Source organism: Hyalella azteca, unplaced genomic scaffold (assembly GCF_000764305.2).
Source record: "Hyalella azteca isolate HAZT.00-mixed unplaced genomic scaffold, Hazt_2.0.2 contig11295, whole genome shotgun sequence".
NCBI classification, from domain to species: domain Eukaryota; kingdom Metazoa; phylum Arthropoda; class Malacostraca; order Amphipoda; family Hyalellidae; genus Hyalella; species Hyalella azteca.
Genome location: NW_025941296.1, coordinates 26498 through 38487, shown reverse-complemented (window position 1 = coordinate 38487; position 11990 = coordinate 26498). Strand labels below are relative to the sequence as shown.

Genomic DNA, 11990 nt, shown 5'->3' with positions numbered 1-11990 from the left:
TTTAAAGAGCTATGGAGCGCTCATCAAGCATCAAATAGCGACAGCAACAACGATGGGTCTCTTTCCCTACGTGCGTCTTCGTTTTCGCCGCAACGAAATGTAAGTTCCAGGCAATACTCTGAGATTAATAGTAAAAAAAGTAAAAAGAAGTGATAGCTAAAACTTTCTATTTATATTACCTAACAAAATGTGGATTTTCAAATGCTATTTTTCACACGTTGGTGACAATTATGTTGTCTTGTATATAATAATCGATAGATGTTGAACTAGATACGAAATATGAAAGAAAGCATTGCATAAGAATATACGTCGAAGAATATAAGAAGAATATACGTCGGAAATTCACTGACATTTTTCTTTTGACTGCTATATTTCATTATTAGTGAGGAAATTCTGCCCCAGATATTATAGTGAAAAAAAACACGATGAATTCCCTAGGCGCTGAAAAACTTTAGCTATGAACAGTTACCATGCAACCCTTAACAACTATAATTACAAAATACCATGCACATTCTGAGTATGAGTGCAAAATCAAGGATAAGAGAAAAACTACCTAAAACCAAAATTAAATTTTAAAATATTGCTGATAGCAAGCTTATTATCTTATATTTAAAGTTTCTTATTTTTGTTCATTTTAATCATGATTATTCTCTTTCACGGTCGACGCTTCAACGTCTACTGCAAGCGCAAAGTCGCCAACTCGAGTATCAGGCCAGCTAGAGTTACGTCATCAAGTCAGCACTTACGCCATTGGTAAGTCAATTTTGCGTACTTACGGAGTTTTGATAATACGGCCGCAGGCACTTGCACGTTCCACCACAGCGTTAACGTCATGATTAATGACTTCCTCCCTCGCCCAGTAACGAGGCCACCACAACGACTTTTTTAAGTCAAGTGCGTATGTCACTTGCATGCAGCTCAATGAGCTAATCAATTCTTCAAACGATAACAAAAACATGCACGGCAGCTTGTAGCAATAATGTAGCATGCACTCTTCAACCATATGTTCTCTGTACTGCTCCACACGTTCAGTAATACAGGTAGGAACTGTATTACCAATGCGCGGAACTTGTGCATAATAGCCTTGAGCAGAGAGCGGTTGCTGCACGGTTGGCATGAGGTCCTTTTCGCCTTGAGCACGCCGTAGCTCGCTCGCTTTCTTAGTCCAAAATGACACTAAACTCACCAAGAAGCAAAGAAAATCGTGAACTAAAAGACTATTTGATTAAAGTGTTGATGCCAAACACATTTCCTTACCTAATTTTGATAGACTTAGCGTAATCCTTATTACAATTCCCAAATTTTACATGAAAAACTTTTTTTTTTAGAAGCAACTTTGTTTCTTGAAGGCAGTAAAGCCTTAAATTAATGCAATCTGATTCAAAGTATGGTCAATCTAATGTCAAGACAAAGATCCTATTCCGTAGCAATTCCTGCCAAGTACGAAGTGAAGGATGACCTTTCAATAGTAAAAGTTTCTCTTTAGTAGTGGTTGGGCTGATGATAATATGAAAACCACCGCTCATTACGAGGTCCAGAATTAAAAATGCATTAAACCCTTACCGTGTCTATGAACCAGAACCAAGTCTCGCACCGCCGAACTTATGAGCAGCGGAAATTAAGGCTCGTGACAGCTACGTGGTCGCGAGCGAAAGTGACTATGTTACTCGGCAACCGCAGCCTCAGTGCTGCTGAGCGACTGGATTGATAATATCTATATAGACCTACTGGCATTTAAATATTCTAAATAAAACAGTATGTTACGTGAGAATGTGTGACAGCACTAATTATTGAGGAGCGTATAAAGTACAACTTGGCACATATTTGTGTCACACTCAAAAAATGACTGGGTCATGTTATACAAAGAGTAACTCGATCACGTTCTTACCCACAGCACAAGCTGAAAACGGACGTAGTACCAATAAACACTTTTGCCGGGCCAAACTAGGTAAGGATAATGCAATCAATGAAGCATCGCTATTCGGTCGAAGTGTTAAAACGAAACGTTCAGCACACCTACCAAGTTGACATTTGAAGAAAGAGTTTACCTACTAGCCCATTAGTCTTTCAGCAGGGTTCACTGGGTATGTTTAGCCTCCAATAATTTACTAAGACATGCTCGTTCGTTGTTTTGATTATTCCTGATGCACTTCGAATATTAATGGTATCGTGATATAGATTCTCCTAGTTTATTTCTGATAAAATAATAATAATAATAGGTAGCGGTTTCAGCGTTTATTAGGCCGTAGGCCTGTCGCCGATTCTTAACATCGCAGAACCTTCACAGCATTTTGCGGTCTCGAACTCGCAACTCACTGCTACAATTCTGCTGTGCCTAACAGCCCGGCCTCCTCGCCGATTCTGACCAGACACTGGCGAACAGAGCTGGGTTCGAACCCGCGCCTCTCGGCTCCAATCTTGGTACGCTGAACTGTAACCACTGGGCCACCCTAAACCAACCGACTGATGAAGTCTCAGACCACACATCAATCGGTTGAAATTTCGAACTTTTCATCATCGCCGGAAATTTCAGTTAGAACCTCCAACTATTGACAACGCATAAAAAAATCATAAATAAAAAATTCTACATACTTTTGATCACTGCCGCACATTTATCAGTCATTTACTCGGACTATTGACCTTCGTCACTTACTACGTAAAAATCTCCCAGACTGCCAGTTATAATATCAGAGACTACCGATTCACGCCACGTATTTCTCAGTAATAATCTCACACTACGAATACGAGTTCGCAAGAAGTTGTACGGCATCAAATAAATATTCTACATTTTATTTCAGAGAACTGTCTTGGTTGTGCACCGTCATCACATATAACATAGTCATATCCAAACGAAGCAAGCATCAGCTTTACTTATTGGATTCGACGTTGCCTACAATACTCGAAAATGTTTATCAATTGAAGAATTAGCAATCGAACAGTTCCTAACACTAACAGTATAACTAGAGTTCCAAACTGGTATTCCCAATTGGAACTTGAAGGCATCATTCATGCTATTAAAACGTCTCTTTAATATGTCATACTTACTATTAAAATAACACTGATATACGTTAGAAAGCTTCAGAAGTCGACTTTAAAGAGAAGAACAGAGACACTCGGCCCAAGCGCATAATCGTGAGGGTAACGCGTCTACGCGCGTTCTCGGCAAGAGCGGCTTAACCTCGTACAACAGAAGCTGTGGTAAGACTGACGCGCCAACTGCTTATGAAGCTGTCGCTCAAATCTCGGCCTCAGTCTATTCATTTGAAAAAGAGTGCGCGAGATGTCGAGTTAAATGCCTTCAAACCGATATGAAAACAGAGTTCGATGATACGTTCATGTGAAAATATTTGTGTCAATTTACCCACATATATAGATATCGAAAATTGTAGTGGAAAAACCTACACCTATATTGTGGCGGCTTTTTTCCTATTTTGTAATCCATTCATTAACGCCAGCCCAAAAATGTCTGAGGGAGTTGCAATAGGCGATTACTTAGGAAAGCCGCATCAAATAGAGAATTACACTCACTTTTAAAGACTGTCTTGCGAAATGGCACTATTAATTCAAGTTTTCCTAGTATGTTATGTATATCCTCATGAATACTAAATAGATCCAGTTATTGACGGCAAAGTTTGTGGGTAGAAGTAAATAAGACAACGTGTTGTGTTTTGTCAAAGTTTAATATTATGAAATTAGGCCGTGACGGTAGAGAGTAGTTGGGACAAGCCCAAGAACCAACATTGATCAGGGCCCGGCTGGGGGGCATAGGGAGCTGCTTTACTTGCCCATGATGGTGTGGAAGGTAGTGCCTTTGTACCCCACGTCAGAGGAAGCTTTGTCCACAAATGTCAAGTACATCCTGAAACAAAGGATATGTGTGATTAAATGGCATATATTTTAAATGACATGGGTAAAAAAGGAGCATGTGCAAACCAAGGCCAGAATCAGCAGAGTCATTGGCAAGAAAAAATACCTGGATGAGTTGCATGCAAGAAGAGAGTGAGCTTGTCATAAGAGACCCACCTTATTCAAACTGCATATCAACAAGGTCTTCAGGAGCTCAAAATATCAAGCAGTTTAAACACAAGAACATAGTTAATTTTTATTAATTACTAAAGATGGAGTTTCTTTAATCTTTTCGTGTTCCTTTGAGTGCAAGTGAACAAAGTTTGGAAAAAGTTTAGCAATTTAAAATAAGTATATCAAAATCTTATGATTTTGCAATTGTGCAGTTGTCATGCAGATACATACGCTATATATAAATAGGTATATATATTTTTTTCAATAGTTCACAACCAAAAATGTCCTAATTTTAAGAATAAATTATTTTTACTTGAATTTCCATGATATTGCTAACTTTAACTTATGTTCTCCTATGATAGATCAATTCAATCTATGATAGATCATGATACTTTCTACAGCTTTTCCTAGAGAGTATTTATTTTTTCACATGTGAAATATCCATTTTTGCATAGCTCAATGCAATAATACAATGGTACAAAAAATTGCAGTAAAAAGATTACACTATATTTTTTATGGCTAAAATATTAAATGATGACAGCTCATGAACAAAAAGCTGTATTTAATGTAAACTTAGCTTAAAGCACAGCAGAAATAATGCCGCAAGTGTTACATTAAACATTTAAATCCTATAAATTGTCAGAATAATTTATACTGTTACAGTGCAGCATAAGAATTAAAAAATATAAAACAAAAAAGAAACTAAAAAAAAAAGATTACTGGAAGTAGTAAAAGGTATCAATCAAGTTTAAATTTACAAAAATGTATATAAATAGCATTCAAATGAATTGATCTCACCTGTCTTGAGGAACCCCCAAAAGCTTTTCAACAGCTTCAAAAATTACAGCAGCATGAGCTTTATTTTCTTCAACTCCCAGGTGCCCAATGCTCATGAGTGTTGCCTGTGCGCAGGCATCAGCCTTACCACCAAACACCATAAGCTGGTCTGGCACCACTCTCACCGTGCAATACTGTAACAAACAACTCGTTCAGAACTTCAGAAGTAACAAATAGACAATGCCATAAGCTGATCTGGCACAACCATCACTATGCAAAACTGTGACAAACAACTTGTGTAGAAATATCAAGTTGACAATGTCATTTGCTGGTTTGGCAATAGCATTATAGTGCAGTTATGGAACAAGAAATGGCAAATAAAGTAGCAATTTTTGTTCGTTACTTTGATATCAGTTTTTCTTCAAAGCAAAGTTTGTATAAAAATTTGTTGAATCATTTAAAACTCAAATTTTTCACACATGATTTTTGTAGGTTGATGTTCCACTGTTTACAAACATATACATTTATTCAAAAATGTATATTCTATTCAAACACATTTGATAAGAAATGAGATACTAATATTTAAAATATTGATAAATTTAAATTTGTCTTTTGTGATAGTTTTTTCCTCAGCTCAAATTGTACACTGCTTTTAATTTCAAAATAACTTGGAATTATGAGTTAGGGGCTGGAACATTATTAAACATAAGTAAGTTTGCCTCACCTGCTCTGGTTTGCAAATTGTCCCTGCCAAGGTTTTGCTCAAAGATGTCAAGACAGTTGGCGTGATCTTGTTCCTAGATACACTCGTGTGAATCACCAACTCGGGCATTGTCTTGAACAGTAATTGTGCAACCAAACACTGAAAAAGCACCTCAAAAGGCTCAATACCTGCAATGAAAAATAAATTGAAAATTACTATAGTGTGAACATGAAAATCAGAACAAGAATTAATATGTAGAATATGCCAACTGCCAAGGCATGAAAGTCATTGCAATGTTGTGTCAAAATAGTAGCTTTCTATCCTGGTAGCTTCCATATTACTATTATTTAGTTTTGGGCAACAAGATTTATACCTAATTCAATAGGAAAGATGCCACAATATTCTAGAAAAAAAAAATATTTCAATCATGACTCAGATGGCAGATATATTTCACACATTTAATTGAGAAGCTGCAATGCAAAGTTTTAGCTAAAATGAGGAGTTTTCCAATCTCATCCCTAATTCCATGGTTCAAACTTCAAAGCAACCAAGACCTTGCTAGGGTAAACGGCCTAAACGCGGTATATTCCGACATTGTGGGTAATTCTGACACTTCTCAACTTTTTCCCTCTATATTAAACCTTGTCTTAGTTCCACACATTCATTGATGGTTGAAATAGTGAGTCATACTATTGCGCGCCATACTATTGCCAAAACACTAAATCTGGGCCATCTGGCAGGAAAATGTTGAGATCCAAAGAGAGACAGTGCAAGTCACCCAGTGAGAACATTGAAAAACATGTCAAAGTTGATAGTTGACCTTGCTCTACCAAATAGTGATAAACTGTTTGTGTAGAAAGAATATTATGGTTTGACACTTTTAAATAAGTCTGTGAATACAGTATGTTAGGAATCCTTTAAGTATACTTGTATTTGCTGATTTCAAGTGGTAGGTAAATAAATTAATAGTTGATTAATTCAAGAGACGGTTTTAGACATATAAAAACTAATTCCGACACAGCTTGGAATTAGACACACACAGCTTGTTCCAAGCTTTGTGCAAAAATTAACATTTTCTTAATTAAAAGCTTAATATCTCTTACTTAAAAGCCTAATTAAATTATGAAATGACATGTTTGCGAAGTGCAAACCGCGATTTTTTAATCAAACAAAAATTTATGACATTTGAGCCGCGAGATTTCATACCTACTGAAATTATATGATATTAGAGCCGCGATATTTCAGACAAAAATAGGACTTTTCCAGACTAGCACACGTGTTCGCACAATCCCGGCCATCTTTATTTTAGAAGAAATTTTCTCCAAAGTCATATGGCAACACTGAACACCGTCTGTTTACATTTTGTATGTATAACAGCCGCAGCTTACAATTAACAGACGCAGTTTACGAACCAGAAGAGTCAGAAGTAACCCGGACATGTCTTACATTTTATTATTGTCAGTTCGACTCGCGTAGTCAATATACTTGCGTATATTGTCAACTAAAATAGTAGAACTATTTTAGCTTTCTAAAGTACGGCGCACGGCGAATTTTTTTACCAACCTAGTACGGCGCACCGCTCAGGTCGTTAAAATGACAAAATAAATTCCCGCGCACCTGGCACATCTTCCTGACCATGGGGCCGGGCTACAACTCCTACAGGCTAACAGATTAAACATTAAAGATAGAGATTGGTCAACTTCTGGAATCTTGAATTTTTGGAATTGGAAATCCTTGTGTACCTAGCTCAGCAAGCAGGAAAAAACCTAATGACTTATTTCAGTGCCTCACAAATAAAATTAAAATTCTTCTTTTTAAGCAATAAACTTCCTTCAACAATTAATAATGGAAGCAGTTTGTCATATTTTGAAAACACCATTAGATTTCTGCACCAAGACCAAGACACCAAGTGAGACTCATGAGACTTGATGAGAGTGAGAAGGACTGAAGTGAAGGAGCATTAGTGGCTAGTGCATTACTGAATGAGTTATCTGCAATCTGAACTCATGTTATTTTTAAAAGCCACATAATCAACAGTTAACATACGTAATATTAATACCATGTAACCATGGGCATGAAATCATGAATAGGTAGACCAGTCACCAATGTCAATACGAGTCAACGAGAGTGACTGTGTGAATGAACATTTCATTTGAGCGGAGAACGCCGTTTGATAAGTTAGCCAGGTAATATTGATATGAATTATTTAGGAAGCGATTGCACGATAGTATAAAAGAATTTTTATTTCAATGCAACAATTTCTCATTATACTAAGTGATATAAATAACCAAACATTAATTAGACAAATAGATTGAGCCTCGCGGGCGCGGACCAAGATGCAACGATTACTGTTAAGGAGAATATAGATAATTAGACGCATATTTATCAAGCATTTTCTTGCAGACTTACATTCGATGCACTATTAAATTTTCACCCTTAAACTTCCCAGAATTGGATTTCTTTGAAATTTAACTCATACTAATTTGCAAATAAAGCTAAATATTGATAACACAATAACCAAACCCCCAATTACGCTACCTGAACATGTCATCGCTTATTTTTGGATATAAGTAAAACCCGCTATTAATGAGATGATATCCGTATTGCTTAATATAGCAATTATATATTATGGCATGTTACACGTTAATTAATGCATGCAAAATATACAGCAACATATCGAACTATAATAATATAAAAACATTTATCGTATTCCTTGAAACATGTACTTTCGCTATACTGTAAGTTCGAGAAATTAATAATGGAAACTAACCTTTGATATCATTTGGGACTGAAATGTAGATCTTTCAACAATTCACGCATTGTATTTAATAGTTGAATTCGATATGACGGAAAAATTATGCAATGATGAGCTTTTTATTTTCTGTTGAAAATTAATTAAAACTATGAAGATGAATGTTGAAGTATTAGGAGTATTGCACTCTATTATCGTTGGTTGCTCAGCGAAGGACAAATTTGATGTAAGCACCATTTATGGGCGGCTCTGGGAGCGCAGCCGTGGGTAACAAAATTGACTCGTAAACAGGCCCTGGGCCCAACGCCAAACATCAGCATGCAATATCCACACATAGCCTCAGATCAATGAGCTGTGGGTAACTCCGGCTAACAGTAAATCCGCTTTGCACAACACANTACAGATTTTTACATGAATTATCTCCTAACCTAACCTAACTTAACCTAACCTAACCTAACCTAATCTAACCTAACCCAAATTAACCTAATAATAATTCATGTAAAAATCTGTAATAATTCCTGCGGCAGTATATCGATAATTAATACTCACATTCCAAAATTCGAGCAGATCCGTTAAGCACTGAAGGAACTATGAGTGTCCCAGTTGCTTAGAAAATACGTTTATTGGTTTTAATTTGAAAATAATTCATGTAAAAATCTGTAATAATTCCTGCGGCAGCGTATCAATAATTAATACTCACATTCCAAAATTCATACAGATCCGTTAAGTAATGAAGGAATTATGAGTGTCCCAGTTGCTTAAAAAATACATTTTTTGGTTTTAATTAAAAAAATAATTCATGTAAAAATCTGTAATAATTCCTGCGGCGTCGTATCGACTCAACATATCGGAGTCCAGCTAGCTCCATCATCAGTTTGAGAATATTGTTCCAGCTAATCACTAATTTAATGGTCATCAACCATCCTTTTGATGCTTTTGAAGCATGACAGTCTTGGCAGGATCCTCCCCATCGCATGACTAATTGTAAATGTGACTCCTGTACAGGACCTTTCCAAGATGTGTACAAAATCCCCCAGACAGGAGGTTCAACTGTTGAGTTTTGACCCTGATGGTAGCAGTCAAGTAGATTAGAAGATTAGCATCAGCAGGTCTTGAACAAAATACTTATTTCCCCTGTACCCAATAAAGATGATGCTCCAGGCTGCGCCATCCCAGGCTGGACCATCTGGCCCTGGCCCTCTGTCTGGGTAGACCCTCCAGTTAGGTAAGGGCAGAGCTGGGCAGCGCTACTTTGAAATGTAGCGCCGCTACCGCTACCGCTACATGCTCTAAATGTAGCGGGCGCTACCGCTACCGCTACATGCTCTAAATGTAGCGGGCGCTACCGCTACCGCTACATGCTCTAAATGTAGCGGGCGCTACCGCTACCGCTACATCCACTAGATTGTAACGGGCGCTACCGCTACCGCTACAGTAGAATGTAGCGCGCTACATTAGCCGCTACAATGGCCAAAATTTTTAGAAATCTCTTATTATTTATTGTTCTGCTATTGGGATTTACTCATAAACATTAAATGAGAATAAAACTTTTTCAAAACATATCAATTCAACTTTATTGCAATTAACCTAACCAAACTAGTGCTGGTTACTGTGGTTAGACACAGTAAATAGAAGTTAGTTATATACTTATTTTTATGTTTTACCTTCCCTACATGGATGTCTACTTCAATCTACCAATCTCAAAAAGTATCCACATATATATACAAATAAAAGACTGATTTTTTATATATAGATTCAAGTAGACATCCATCTAGGGAAGGCGAAACATAAAAATAACTGTAAGCAAACTGAAACATGAAAAAATACCTGTAAGTGTGGTAAGGGCTACTAACATGCATGTAGCACTAATTCCGGGGCCTAGTAGTTGAATGAACTAACAGAACAACATCTCAGATTTGCGAACTTACCGAGGCCTTTGCCCTCAGGTTTGTGCCGCCAAACCCTTGCTGCCTGTCCAGACGTGAGGCGAGTGGTGAAGAACCAAGTCCTCAGAAAGCAGATAGAAGAAGAAGTTTGAGAATAAAAAAAAATTGATATGGTGAATTTTCTTGGCGTTTTCTTTGCTTTTAAATTCCTTGTACACATAGCATAGCACGTGTATGTTGTCTAATTTTGTTCAAGTTTTATATATGTCTAAGTTGACCGCGAAATAAAAAAAAAGTTCTAATTTTACAAGCCTGATTATTACATTCTCGACATCATTAAAAACATTATCAGCATAAAATTGTGGCTGCGCAAATAAACATTAATCATGCTCCTGCTATTCTGGAAACTAGCTATTTTAGTTACTTACACATCTGTTCAGTAAAAATTATGTTTATGATCTAGACAAATTCTAATCTCTTCCGCTACGGTAAAGAGTTGGCAACACCGTTTCACTGCCCAGTGGGCCGTATTTGTTTACTCTGAAAAGTGTAAGTTCTCTTACAATGTTTATTCAATTGTGAAATTGTATTTGATTCATAGAAATTAAATTAGTATAACTTTATCCTATTTCGTGTTAGGCGGTTTAATCCTATTTTAAATTATTTTATGAGCGTAGTTATTGTACGGAGGGACCATATTGATTTGGTTTTGGAATCATCAGCCTAAATGGTGAAATCCCGTATCGATTTAACTAGCCTATAATCAAAATTGGTGTACAGTGGCACTGCACAGTACACACCAATTTTTGTTCTTCAAATTTTTGTTCCATTATTTTGTTCTTCAAAAGCACTGCAGGCTCTGCAGCAGCGCTTTTGAAGAACAAAATAATTGTACCTGATAACTACCTAGCCCATAGTGGCAAACCAGAGCTTTTTTAGAATCAGTTCATTTTTAATTTCCTCATTTACTCAAGATTTAAATCAATTTCTTAAGTATAATAATGCTGGTATACAGGATACTTTACTAGTCTACTTAAAGGACTCAAAAATGAACTTGAGGGAGAGTCTAAAAAACTCTCTGCTTTGCCACTATGACCTAGCCTATATGCTATATAAGGGGTTTAGGGGTACCTAATGGTTTCTGATTAAATTTAGGATGGAATTCTAAAAATTGTGATTCATATATTATTCTTTATCCACCTCCACCACTCAATCAGTCCAAAAATTTTAGTTAAGATGGAAGGGATAAAAATACCTAGGACTCAGGCTAGGAGGGATTAAACTTGTAGGCTTGAAGTTGAAGGAATGAAGGTTGTAGGCTACGTTGTAACACATTAGGATTTCAATTAGACTGAAAAATAGGCATGTTGGAAATTTGTCTCTCAGTCAAACACAGAAAACAAAGAGTTCAACTTGATGCACACTGTGAAAGCTATTTAAGGGAGTAAAATTTCACACATTAAAATTTAATTCAAATTTTTTTAATTTAAGTAAAATTTTTAAGTAAAATTTTGCACATTTTAAGAATTAAAACATATGCAATGGATTTTTTTCTCAGATTCCTCATTGTCAACCATAAAATTATGCTACATAGGGTAAACGCGGTTGGCGGTATATTCCGACATCGTAGGTAATTCCGTCACCTCTCCAGCTTTTCCTTTATATTAAGCTTTGTTTTAGTTCCATGCGTTCATTGATGGTTGAAATGGTGACGTCAAACATTTGCGTGTCGAAATACTGCAAAAACACTAGGTCTTGGCCCTGTCTCTTATACACATCTAGATCCAAAGAGAGACAATGCATGCCACGTGGTGAGATCATCGAAAAATGTGTCAAATTTGACAGTTGACAT

General features: G+C 36.6%; 2 protein-coding genes across 2 annotated transcripts in view; one reads left to right on the top strand and one right to left on the bottom strand.

The window, feature by feature from the left end:
• Positions 1-3661: 3661 nt before the first annotated feature.
• Positions 3662-5727, bottom strand: LOC108670939 (macrophage migration inhibitory factor). The gene is made up of 3 exons (XM_018158430.2): positions 5522-5727; positions 4819-4991; positions 3662-3859 (listed from the first exon to the last, which is right to left on the bottom strand). Exons 1-3 carry the CDS (start codon positions 5627-5629, stop codon positions 3778-3780), a joined length of 363 nt encoding a protein of 120 aa, XP_018013919.1. The 5' UTR covers positions 5630-5727; the 3' UTR covers positions 3662-3777.
• Positions 5728-10604: 4877 nt separating this feature from the next.
• LOC108670941 (neurofilament heavy polypeptide) overlaps positions 10605-11990 on the top strand; it is a 10490-nt gene continuing 9104 nt past the window's right edge. The window contains exon 1 of the mRNA XM_018158432.2: positions 10605-10687. The gene's annotated coding sequence lies outside the window, so the exon portion shown is untranslated. The remainder of the gene's footprint in view (positions 10688-11990) is intronic.

Coding starts and splice junctions, on each gene's coding strand:
- LOC108670939 (XM_018158430.2), bottom strand. CDS start 5,629: ATGCCCGAGTTGGTGATTCACACGAGTGTATCTAGGAACAAGATCACG. Junction 4,992..5,521: donor CAATTTGCAAACCAGAGCAG/GTGAGGCAAACT, acceptor TGTTTGTTACAG/TATTGCACGGTGAGAGTGGT. Junction 3,860..4,818: donor TTGGGGGTTCCTCAAGACAG/GTGAGATCAATT, acceptor CCTTTGTTTCAG/GATGTACTTGACATTTGTGG.